This window comes from Cetorhinus maximus, chromosome 14 (genome assembly GCF_964194155.1).
Source record: "Cetorhinus maximus chromosome 14, sCetMax3.hap1.1, whole genome shotgun sequence".
Taxonomy (NCBI): Eukaryota; Metazoa; Chordata; class Chondrichthyes; order Lamniformes; family Cetorhinidae; genus Cetorhinus; species Cetorhinus maximus.
In genome coordinates this window covers 102172021-102184892 of record NC_135892.1, presented here as the reverse complement: position 1 = coordinate 102184892, position 12872 = coordinate 102172021, and the positions used below count along the sequence as shown (strand labels likewise).

Below are 12872 nucleotides of genomic sequence, written 5' to 3'. Positions count from 1 at the left end.
TGCCTCATGGATTCTAGATGTGAACTGATTATGATAGAGCTTGAACTGTCTCAACAAGCGGATCATCAGTGAGTAGGTGTTGCTTGATTGCGCTACTGATGATTTCTTCCATTGCTTTACTGATGCTTGATTAAAAAACTGCTGGGGTGGTATTTGACTGGGTTAATTTTGGCCTGCCATTTGTGAATAGGACATATACATTATCAGGTAGATGACAGTTTCCTAGCTGGACTAAAACATTTTGACTAGGAAACTGGCTAATTTTGGTGTACCATAGCACCATAGTTGGAGTATTAACAGTACCTAAAGTCTCTGACATCGCCATTGTAGTATGCAACTTCTGAAAGAAATGTTAAGTGAACTAAATGGATCAGACATTGGCATCAACAAAGATGGGCATCTTGGGAGAGGCCTGATAGAAATATCCACTTGGCACTTTTGGCTGAAAAGATTTGCAAACACTTCAGCATTGTTTCTTGCACCCTCAGGCTGGGCTACACCATGATTGAGGATTGGGCTGTTCATGAAGCCTCCTTCCCCTTTCTGTTGCTGGATTGTCTACCACTATTGTTGACAGGATATGGTAAACCTTGTTTTGGTTCTCTGACTGTGGTAGCATATAGATATGTTTTTGTTGTTTAGCATGCAGATAACACTATAAAATCTTCATTATGTCAGTGTCTCAATCTAATATATGTGTGGTACTTTCCTAGCACATCATTGTACATTCTGCATTAAACCAGAGTTAATCTCCTGGTTTAATGGTAATGGATGAATGAGGAATATGCAGGAGCATTAATTTATAAACTGTGGTGTATAATTCTGGTGTTTATTGGTCACACGCGAATGTCCAGCTTTGGGTTGCTAGATCTATACCTTTCCAGTCTGACTTAGCACAGTTGTAGTGCCACAAGATATGTTGAAGGGTCTCCTCAATGTAAAGATGAGATTTTGATTTTGAAGGACTGAAAGGTGGATAGTCCTACCAAAACTTTTGTATTCAGATATATCTGTGATAGTTTGGTAAGGGAACAATCACTAAGGTTATTTTGTTGTGTTGGTTGTCTCAATACCTGCTAATGGCTCAGGTCAGCAGCTGCACCCATCATATTGATTCTTTCTATTCTGGAGTTGAGGATTTTGAGGTTGATGGATTTGACTTGCTGATGGAAAGGAATATCTCATCTCCAAAAGATTGATTATATCAAATCCTCTCTTGTCATTAGGAAATTGTAGTGGTGAGAAATTAGATTATTATTTGAGTGTTGCGGGACACTCTAAATTTTATAATGATGGGAAGCTTTGCACTTCAATTGAATATTCCATTCTTTCTTTTTATTCAGTTGCATTGCTTTTATGTAAAAAAAGGCACACAAACGCTAACTGTATCCTATTTAATTTTTCATTGGTCTGATTTTAGTAGCATATAGTACTGTGCTGTTTATTTTGTATTTTAAAAACTATTTGGGACAAGGAACAACTTCTCAGCCCTTATTTTTTGATCAGCTTTGTTTGTGCAGTTTATGCTTCTAATAAATTTTGCTTATTCTTACAATAGGTATTTGGAGTAGTAGATTCCCCCAATTACTCTGGCTGTGGTATAACAAGGCCAGTCATTGCTGAACAAAAGATCAAGTGGCAGCCAAATTCTACTGAACAAGCAACTGATGCAAGAAATGGAGAACTTAGTAAAGAACTTTTGAATGACTCAGAGGTGAGTCATCTGAAGAACCATTGACAAATTTCTACCATTTGCATGAATACATTTGTCCCAAATATTTCAAACATCAGGAGAATTTTTGAAAATAAGGCTCTGTCCATAAGTACATTTTATGCCAGTTAAAAGCAAGTCTTGCTGCGTTCCTGAATGCTGAAACTTTATTCAGTAAGCAGCCAGGCCATATAGTCCAGGATGATCCCAGGTTTTATTCCCAATGTGTGTTAAGCAACCATACAAGGAAAAAATTTCACTGCTTGCTTGCTATTCACTGACCCGCTAGAGGTGTGTATGTGTAATCAGTGAGTATAGGATTAGACTCAACTGTACCACCACGCTCTGCCTTATCACCACCTCTCTGTCTCTCAAACTACTTATCCAACTTGCAGTATTAGATGAGCAGAAATTTCCTCTTCAGTCTCTGTCAGCAACTACATTCCCTCATCACCAACTCCCATCCCCCTCCCAGGCAATTGTCTGAAGCTGAACCAACCATTGGCATACGTAATTTCATATTTAACCCTGCGATGAGCTTCCAACTAGACATTCAGTCAAACGCCAAGCTGATTACTTCCATCTAATATAAAAACATCAAACTCTGCCCCTGCCTCAGCTCATCTGCCAAAACTCTCTTACACTACTTTTGTTATCTCTCGAGTTAACTGTTCCAATGCTTTTCTGGCTGGCCTCCCATTTTCACCCTCCATAAATTGAACTTGTCCAAGCCTCTGCTTTTTCTTTTTATTTGTCCATGGAATTTGAGTGTCACTGAAAAGGCCAGCATTTATTAGTTGCCCTTGAGAAGGCTGAGAGAGTTGCAGCCTTCAACTGCTGCAGACCACTTGATATCGGTACACCTATAGTGCTGTTGGGGAGGACATTCTAGGACCTTGACCTAACAACAGTGAAGCAATGGCGATTGGTGTGTGTCTTTGAGGTGTTTCCATGCGTTTGCTGCCTTTCTTTTAGAGGTTGCTCGTTTGGAAGCTGCTGTCGAAGGACCCTTTTAGAGTTGCTACAGTGCATCTAGTAAATAGTACATACTGCTCCCACTGTACGCCAGTGGTGGAAGAAGTGAATATTTAAGGTGGTGGATGAGATATCGATCAAGCAGAATGCCTTTATCTGGATGGTGTTGAGCTTCTGAGTGTTGTTGGAGCTGCACTCATCTAGGCAATTGGAGATAGAAACAGAAAATTCTGGAAATACTCAGGTCTAGCTTCACCTGTAGAAAGAGAAACAGAATTAACATTTCAGGTTTTGTCCTTTTGCCATCACACTCTTGAATTGTGCCTTGTAGTTAGTGGACAGATTTTAGGAAGTCAGGTGGTGAGCTCCCCACCGCAATTGCCATCTTCTAACCTGCTTTTGTAACCACAGTATTTATATGGCTGGTCCAGTTAAGCCTTTGGTCAATGGTAGCGCCCCACCCCCACCCCTTGCAGGATGTTGATGGTGGTGGATTCAGCGTTAGCAATTCCAGTGAACATCAGGAGAAGATGGTTAGCTTCTCCTGTTATTGGAGATGACCATTGCCTTGCATTTGTATGGCGCAAATGTTACTTATCACTTATCAGCCCAAGCCTGGATGTTGTCTTGGTCATTCTGCATACGGGCACTGACTGCTTCAGTATCTGAGGAATTGCAAATGGTACTGAACACTGTGTGGACATCCCCACTTCTGAACTTTATGTTGGAGGGAAGGTCACTGATGAAGCAGGTGAAGACGGTTGGACTTAGACAATTGCCCAAAAAAGTCCTGCAGGGATGTCTTGGGGCTGAGATAATTGACCTGCAACAACAACAGCCATAAAACACTGGTTCAGCCTCAACTTCGGCATTGCATCCAGTCCTGGGCACCATACTTTAGAAGGACGTGAAGGCATTAGACAGGGTCCAGAAAAGATTTAGGAGAATGGCTCCAAGGATCCCAGGAACTTCATTTGTAGAAAGATTGGAGAAGTTGGGACTCTTTTCCTTGGAGAAGAGAAGGTTGAGAGGAGATTTGATAGGGTATTCAAAATCAAAATTTGCCCGAGTAGAGAGGGAGAAACTGTTCCCATTGGTAGAAGGATCGAGAACCAGAGGGCATAGAGTTAAGGTAATTTGCAAAAGAAGCAATTGTGACATGAGGAAAATCAAGTGGTTAGGATCTGGAATGCTCTACCTGAGAGTGTGGTGGAGATGGGGTCAACTGGGGCTTTCAAAGAGGAATTGGATCATTATCTGAAATGGAAACATTTGCAGGGCTACAGGGGAAAAGGCAAGGTGGGTAGGGAGTGGTACGAGGCAGATTGCTCCTTCAGAGGGTGAGCACAAACCTGACAGACCGAATTACCACCACCGGTGCTGTAGGTATTCTGTGATTCTGTGATCTTTCTTTGTGGTAGGTATGACCCCAACCAGTAGAAAGTTTCCTCCGATTCCCATTGATTTCAATTTTGCTAGTGCTCTTTGATGCCACGTCCTGTCAAATGCTGCCTTGATGTCAAGGGTAGCCACTCTCATCTGTTTTGTTCATGTTTGGACCAAGGATGTAATGACCTCTGGAACCTATTGGCCCTGGCAGAACCCAAACTGAGCATCGGTGAGCAGGTATGGCTGAATAAGTGCCACTTGACAGCACACTCAACGACACCTTCCATCACTTTACTGATGATTGAGAGTAGACTCGGGCAGCAATTAAATTTGTACTGCTTTTTGTGGCCAGGGCATACCTGGGGAATTTTCCACATTGTCTGGTAGATGCCACTGTTGTAGCTTTACAGGAAGAGCTTGGTCAGGAACACAGCTCGCTCTGCAGCACAATTCTTCAGTAAAACACTAAGGTGTTGTTAGGGCCCTTAGCCTTCTCTATATCCAGTACCTTCAGCCTGTTCTTGATACCATGTGGACTTAATCAAATTGGTTTAAAACATGACATTTATAATGCTTGCGATCTCAAGAGGAGGCTAAGATTGCTCATCCACTTGGCATTTGTGGCTGAAAATGTTTGCAAATGCTTCAGCCTTGTCTTCTGCACTGTTGTGCTTGGCTCCCCCATCATTGAGGATGGGGATGTTTGTAGAGTTTCTTCGTCTGGTTAGTTGTTTAAATGTCTACCAACATTCACAACTGAAATGCTGCAGGACTGCAGAGCTTTTATCTGATCTGTTGGTTGTGGGATCACTCAGCTCTGTTTATTGCATGCTGCTTCTGCAGTTTAGCATGCATGTAGTCTTGCATTGTTGCTTCACCAGGCTGGCATCTCATTTTTTAGGTATGCCTGGTGCTGCTTCTGGCATGCTCTCATGCAATCCTCACTGAACTAAGGTTGATCCTGGCTTTTTGGTAATGGTAGACTGAGGGATATGTGGAGCCATAAGATTAAAAATTGTGTTTGAAGACAATTCTGTTGCTGATGGCCCACAGTGCCTCAGGCTACCCAGTTTTGAGCTGCTAGATCTGTTCTGAATCTATCCCATTTAGCTCAGTACCACACATACGATGGAGGGTGTCTTCTGTGAAGACAGGATTTCTCACAAGGACTGTGCGGTGGTCGCTCCTACCAGTTGTCTTGGACAGTTGCCTTTATGGTCGATGGTTCAGTGAGGATGAGGTCAAGTCAATTTTTCCCTGTTGCTTGTTCTCAGTATCTGTCACAGACGCAGTCTGGCAGCTATGTCCTCCAGGATTTGGCCACCTGCTGCTGTATCTTAACTTGCACCATCTCATTGACCTAACACCCTGACGTGCTGACCTACATTGGCTCACCACCCAGCAGGACCTTGAGTTTAAACTTTTCATTCTTGTTTTCAAATTCCTCTATGGCCTCATCCTCCTACCTCTATAGCCCTACAATCCTCTGAGATCTCTGCGCTCCTCCAATTCTGACTACTTGCACATCCCTGATTTTAATCGCTTCATTGGCTGTCATGCCTTCAGCTACCTGGGCCCTAAGCTCTGGAGTTTGATCCCATTTCCCTACCTCTCTTTCCTCCTTTGGGAGGCTCCTTAAAATCCACCTCTTTGATCAATCATTTGGTCATTTGTCCTAATGTTTCCTTATGTGACTGTGTCAAATTGTGTTTGTTAATGCTTCTGTGAAGGACCTTTGGACATTTTACTTACTGAAGGTGCTATAAAAATGCAAGTTGTTGATGCTTTCCACAGTCAAGCACTTTGTCAACAGCCACTATTGAAGGCACTAGAGGGCAACTGACACAATGGAACCATACCCTGAAGAGGAGTAAATACCAAGAGGAGAAGAAAGAAAATTTTCAAGGCAGCACCAAATATGCACTGACTTGATGAAAGCAAATGTTAACCTTGATCAAAGTCTAGACTGCCCTTTAAAATCTGTGTATATGTTTAGAAAAACCTATTCTTTACACGGCTAGTGAAGAAAATGTGAAACGTTACGGCATGCAATAGTTTGTCCATATAATCAGGAAAGCATGGGCTAACATATTGGCATGGGTAAAAGATTGGCTAGATAACAGGAAACAGAAGGCATAAATGGCTCACTTTCTGGTTGGCAGACTATGACAAGTGATGTGCCATAGGGATCAGTGCTGGGGCTTCAACTCTTTACAATTTAAATCCATGTTTTGGATGAGGAGATTGATGGTATGGTTGCTAAATTTGCTGATGAGACAAAATAAGTAGGAAAATAAGTTGTGAAGAGGACATGAGGCCACAAAAGAATATAGATAGGTTAGGTGAGTGGGCAAAAATCTGGCAAATGGAGTATAATGTGGGAAAATGTGAGGTTGTCCATTTTGACAGGACGGATAAAAAGAGGCATATTATCTAAACGGTGAGAGATTGAAGAGCTCTGATATGCAAAAGGATCTGGGTGTCCTCAAGCATGAATCACAAAAGGTTAGTATGCAGGTGTAGCTTGTAGAAGCTAATAGAATGTTTTTGTTTATTGCGAGGGGAATTGAATACAAGAGTAGGGAGGTTATGCTTCAGTTCAAGAGGGCATTGGTGAGACCGCATCTGGAGTACTGTGTACAGTATTGGTCGTCTTATTTAAGGAAAGATGTAAATGCATTGGAAGCAGTTCCGAGAAGGGTTATTGGATTAATACCTGGATTGGGCAGGTTGTTTTATGAGGAAGGGCTGGACAGACTAGCCTTGTACCCGCTGGAGTTTAGAAGAGTAAGAGGCGACTTGATTGAAGCATGAAAGATCCTGAGCGGACTTGACAGGGTGAATGTTGAAAGGATGTTTCCTCTTGTGGGGGAATCTAGAATTAGGGGGCACTGCCTCAAAATAAGGGGTCACCCATTTAGGACAGAGATGAGGAATAATTTTTTCTGAGGGTTGAGTGACTTTGGAATTCTCTTCCTCAAAAGATGGTTAAGGCAGAGCCATTGAATATCTTTAAGGCAGAGGTATGTAGATTCTCCATAAGCAAGGAGGTGAAAGGTTATCGGGGGTAGGCAGGAATGCGAAGTTGAGGTTGAAATCAGATCAGTCATGGTCCTATTGAATGGTGGAGCAGGCTCGAAGGGCTGACTGGCCTACTCCTCATTCGTATGTTCGTAACCCAAGTCTGTTAAGTATAAAAGCAAAATACTGCGGATGCTGTAAATCTGAAACAAAAGCAGAAAATGTTGGAAAAACTCAGCAGGTCTAACAGCATCTGTGGAGAAAAAGACAGAGTTAACGTTTCGAGTCCGTAGGACTCTTCAGAGCTCTGAAGAAGAGTCCTACGGACTCGAAACGTTAATTTTGTCTTTTTCTCCACAGATGCTATTAGACCTGCTGAGTTTTTCCAGCGTTTTCTGCTTTTGTTCTATTAAGTATAACACCTGTTACCTCTGTTGTAAACAGGAGTATCCTTTTGCACATCTGAGAGTTCCAGATAAAAACTGAAATTTTTAGGTCCTATCGGTTGGTGAGTTGAGCAGTGTCACAACCACATAAAAAGGCGTTTTCTTAAAGTAGTCCGTGAGGTAAGAATTTGTGTGTATGTCTGTAACCCCCTTGTAATTTGAGTGGTTCAATTATAAAAGAATAACCCACCGGACAAGTCTTGGTCTCAAACGAGATGAAGATTAGTTTATTGCAAAAACTACTGCTTCAAGTTACTTGGGTAAAAGTGATAAAGTTAAGTAAAGTACAGATTCAAAGCTTAAAATGCAGATAAAGTAAAATAAACTTAAAGGTGAGATTTCAAATCGGTCTCTGAGATTTCGTTGCAGGCCCATTGCTTGAATTCCATCTTTTTGAAGTGAAGTGGTTGAAACTCGAGGTTTGCTTTAGCAGCTACAATGGCTTCTGCAGTTGAATAATTGGAGTTTGCCTTTGCAGGTGGACTCAACAAGCAGAACAGGTCCTGGGAGTGAGTGAAGGCTCCTGTTTTCACTTACGTCACTGCAGGTGTTTGCTCTTGGTAGCCTGATTTTAGCACAGCAGTCCAGTAGTTGTTTCGGGAAACCTTCCTCGGTGTCTCCATGTTGAGAAGCAGTTTCTGTTTCAAAGTGTCTCTCTCATGACGATCAAGATGGTTCTTTCTTTAGGCAGCTTCCAGCCTTATGAATCCAAAGATGGCTGTCCGCAAACTGATGAATCATGCTTCCATGTTGGATATTGGCCATTCAAACAGCCTTTCTCCCACCTGGGTTTTTAAGCTTTTCATTAAGGTCTTTATCAGGTCTTTATTCTGAAAGAAGACCAGCAAGTGGAAGGATCTCATTTACACTTGTGCAACACTCATTGAATAAGGTATTTTGTACCTCTTTGTCCTTTTGTCTATGACATCTTTTGGCTATCTCCACCTATCATTGGCCCGCTATCCAGCTCTACCTGTCCCACCCTTCCCCCCCCTTAAACCAGCTTATATTTCACGTCTTTTCTATTTTTACTTAGTTCTGTTGAAGAGTCATACGGACTCGAAACATTAACTGTGTTCCTCTCTGCAGATGCTGCCAGACCAGCTGAGTTTTTCCAGGTATTTTTATTTTTGTTTTGGATTTCCAGCATCCACAGTTTTTTGCTTTTATCTTAAGGTATTTTGTGATCCTTCTTGAGATAAGCAGTTTGATAAGGTTTTGGAACTAACACAGAAAGGTGCCAAGTTGTCTATCCATACATCCCTTTGTTTTTTAAAAGTTTTTTTTTTAGCAAGCATGTACTTTCAAACAGTTGTCCTTAAAAATCCTATAATATCATAACTATACATTTGTAACTAGCAGTCATGACTACCCCTGCTCACTGATCCTCAAGTTTGGTTTCCGCCAGGATCGCTCAGCTCCTGACCTCATTACAGCCTTTGTTCAAACATGGACAAAAGAGCTGAACTCGAGGTGAGGTGAGAGTGACTGCCCTTGAGATCAAGGCAGTATTTGATGGAGTGTTGCATCAAGGAGCTCTAGAAAACAGGAGTCAGTGGGAATCGGAGAAAACTCTGCTGGTTGGAGTCATACCTAGCACAAAAGAAGATGGTTGTGGTTGTTGGAGGTCAATCATCTCAGTACCAGGACATTGATGCAAGAGTTCCTCAGGGTGGTGTCCTAGGCCAACCATCTTCAATTGCTTCATCAATGACCTTCCTTCCATCATAAGGTCCGAAGTGGGGATGTCGCTGATGATTGCACAATGTTCAGCACCATTTATGACTCCCTCAGATACTGAAACAGTCCATGTCCAAATGCAGCAAGACCTGGACAATATCTAGGCTTGGGCTGACAAGTGGCAAGTATCATTCACGCCACACAAGCGCCAGACAATGACCATCTCCAATAAGAGAGAATCTAACCATCGCCCCTTGAAATTCAATAGCATTACCATCGCTGAGCCCCCCCACTATCAACATCCTGAGGGTTACCATTGACCAGAAACTGAACTGGACTATCCATATAAATACTGTGGCTACAAGAGCAGGTCAGAGATTAGGAGTCCTGTGACAAGTAACTCACCACCTGACTCCCCAAAGCCTGTCCACCATCTACAAGGCAAAGTCAGGAGTTTGATGGAATACTCTCCACTTGCCTGGATGAATGCAGCTCCAACAACACTCAAGAAGCTCAACACCATCCAGCCTGCTTGGTTGGCACCCCATCCAAATATTCACTCCCTCCACTACCAATGAACAGTGTGTACCATCTACAAGATGCACTGCAGGAACTCACCAAGGCTCCTTAGGCAGCACCTTCCAAACCCATGACCGCTACCGTCTAGAAAGACAAAGGCAGCAGATTCATGGGAACACATCCACCTGGAAGTTCCCCTCCAAGCCCCACACTATCCTGACTTAGAAATATATCGCTGTTCCTTCAGTCACTGGGTCAAAATCCTGTAACTCCCTCCCTGACTGCACTGTGGGTGTACGTACACTACAGGGACTGCAGCAGTCGAGAAAGCAGCTCACCACCATCTTCTCAAGGGCAATTAGGGATGGGCAATAAATGCTGGCCTGGCCAGTGACACCCACACCCCATTAATGAATTTGAAAAAAAATTAATTGCAAAAAGGTGCCAATCACTGGTACAAGAGCAAAATTGAAACAAATAGTATAGATGCACTTAAGAGGCAACTAGACAAGCATTTAAGGGAGGAGGGAATAGATGGTTACGATGTTAGGTTTAGAGGAGAAAAGATGGGAGGAGGATTGAGTGGAGCATAAACATTGGCATGGACTGGTTGGGTTGAATAACCTGTTTCTGTGCTTTATATTCTGAGTAATCCTACGTAAAATACTGCAGTTGCTGGAAATCTCAGAGTTCTGCTGAAAGGTCATTGACCTGAAATGTTAAGTCTGTTTCTCTCACCACTCATATTGCCAGGTGTGCTGGGTATTTTCAGCACTTTGTTTTGTGTCAGTCTTTGGTGTCAAGCAATGCTTATGTCCCTGTATGTGTATATATAAAAATAGCCACAACAGATACCACAAATCATTCTGACTTCCACTGTGTTCTGCTTCTATGGCAAATAATCATTACTTAAGGAACTAACTGAATTGCCAGCTATATTATTGTGAGGCAGACAAATTTACAGATATAGAGCTAAATCCTTCAAATGACCTGAGTTAATGGTTTTGTTAAAGTACATATGCTAAATCTTTGCCTTAAAAAATTGCATTTGCATAACTCCTTTCATGACTGCAGAATGCCCCAAAATGCTTTCTTTTTGAAATGTAGTCACTTGTAATGTGGCAACCAATCTGCACACAGCAAACTCCCACAAACAGCAATGTGTTAATGGTCAGATAATCTGTTTTTAGTGATGTTGATTTGAGGGGTAGATGTTGGCTGGGAAACCAGGGATAGTTCCCTGCTCTTCGAAATAGTGCCATGGAATATTTTACATCCATCTGAGAGCCTTGTGTCAGCCTTAGCTTAGTGTTAGCACACTTGCATCTGAGCAGGATTGCCAACTCTAGTTGGATGTCTTTCTGAAGGTTTTATCATGTGATATTGCCCACAGTTTGCAAATGCAGTTTGGATGCTTGTAGTTGGCTGACTTTCCTCCCCAGAACTTAAAAAAAATCTGTATTTACTCACTGTCGGGGATGAAATTACTCACTTGGTATTGAAAAGTTTCCAGAATACCACTGAATGGTTCTCCAGCGTCCACAAGAACTGTTTTTTCTGATTCTCCCATCCTTAAGAGGTGCACTTTCTGATATCTCCAGTGCCCTGGGAGGTGCACTGTGATATCGTCAATGCCTACTGTCTAATTCTTGACTTAATAGTTAGCTGGATGGTCAAACTGAATCAGCTGCAATGGGTCGATATTATGGTGTTGACTTGGAAGGTGGCTAAAGGATACTCTGACAATTCTTTTATCAGTCAGTTAATGTTGTTGCCGCTGTTGAGATGCACTGCTCTGCTGAAATTTTTTTCAAACGACTTGATGCAACCTCAAAAAGTTGCTGCTTGGACGAAAGGTGTGGATTTTCACTGGATCGTTTTCAACTCATTGACCAAGGCCAGAGTGCTTCCTGAGAACATTTCCCCAGAGCAGAACTCAGGGGGAAAAGAGCAGGGGAATGGGACTAATTTGATAGTTCTCTTAAAGAATCATCACTGACGTGGTTGAATGTCTTCCTGTGCCGAGTGATTTTAGTACATTGGTACCAAAGCATTCTTAACTTGCTACATTTATCTTAGTTTTTCTGTAAAGATTGGACTGTAGGGTGAGGTGGTTGTGTAATACTCCTTGCCATTTGTTTCAGGTCCTATTTTGTAAATTTTATGCATTTAAGTTATTTGTCACATCTAATTAGTAAAGATAACATTCAATAATTATAACTTAATTAACACTTTTAAGTAAGCTGTCAACTTGTTTTATGGAAATAATTTTACTTAGCTGAAGTAATGACATTCTCTTCAAAAGCAGCACTGACACTGAAACAAATAGTCATGCATCCCAAGCGATGATAGGTCAGCAGTGAAGCGAGTGATGTTATACTATATGAAAATCTTATATCTAACACATGCCCAGATTTTGAGGTAATGCCTGTCACGCATGCAAAATTCATGTCACTTGTGCAAAGTTCTGCAGGTATGACAAATACTCGTACTTTTCTTCCTTCTCGACCCTTTCTGAAAGTATTACACACAGCTGCATTTAATTCTAACCCTGGACCAACTGCAGCCAAATGTTTATTGCTGTTATGTCTTCTTTCTATCTTCATTAATCACATTCCAAATCTCCAATTTTGTTCATTGTATTCTGTGCATTAATGTACATGCATTTTACTCTGGATACCCCTGGCTTGGCAGCCTTTCCTTTTTATATTCCCCTGGGTATTTTTTTTCTGACTGTCTTGTCATGTTTAATTTCCTTCAACCTTTCTATTTGTGTATTCACATTTTATTTTTCTTCTCAAGCTATCAACTCAACTGTTTTGACCTCTCCTCACAGCTCAAGTTAATCTCCTTGCAAGAATCTTGGTCCTAGTTCTATTCGCCACAATTCTGTGCTATGGTACAACTGAGATCAATGCTCCAGGAATCAGAACTCTCCTATCCACACTGCAAGCCATACTTTTATTTATCTTTCTAATCTGGCTGTTCCCATAATGGCCAGCATGTCGCACTACTTTTGTCTCTTACTTAATATACCTCCTCACCCCAGGAAATTTCCTCTCTGAACTTAAAACCTGTTCTCCCATAAGCCATTGGTTTTGACATAACATCATCCAGCTAATTCCCCAAGA

General features: G+C 41.8%; 1 protein-coding gene across 14 annotated transcripts in view; it reads left to right on the top strand.

Annotated features, from left to right (window-relative positions):
* Positions 1 to 12872, top strand: part of cep170aa (centrosomal protein 170Aa) — a 119111-nt gene that overhangs the window by 48750 nt on the left and 57489 nt on the right. For 13 of the 14 annotated variants that reach the window (XM_078557362.1, XM_078557354.1, XM_078557355.1 and 10 more), the window contains one exon: positions 1559 to 1714. The exons of the other annotated variant lie outside the window; for it this stretch is intronic. In XM_078557362.1, the coding sequence (XP_078413488.1) occupies positions 1559 to 1714 (156 nt within the window). The remainder of the gene's footprint in view (positions 1 to 1558; positions 1715 to 12872) is intronic. 14 annotated transcript variants of the gene reach the window in all.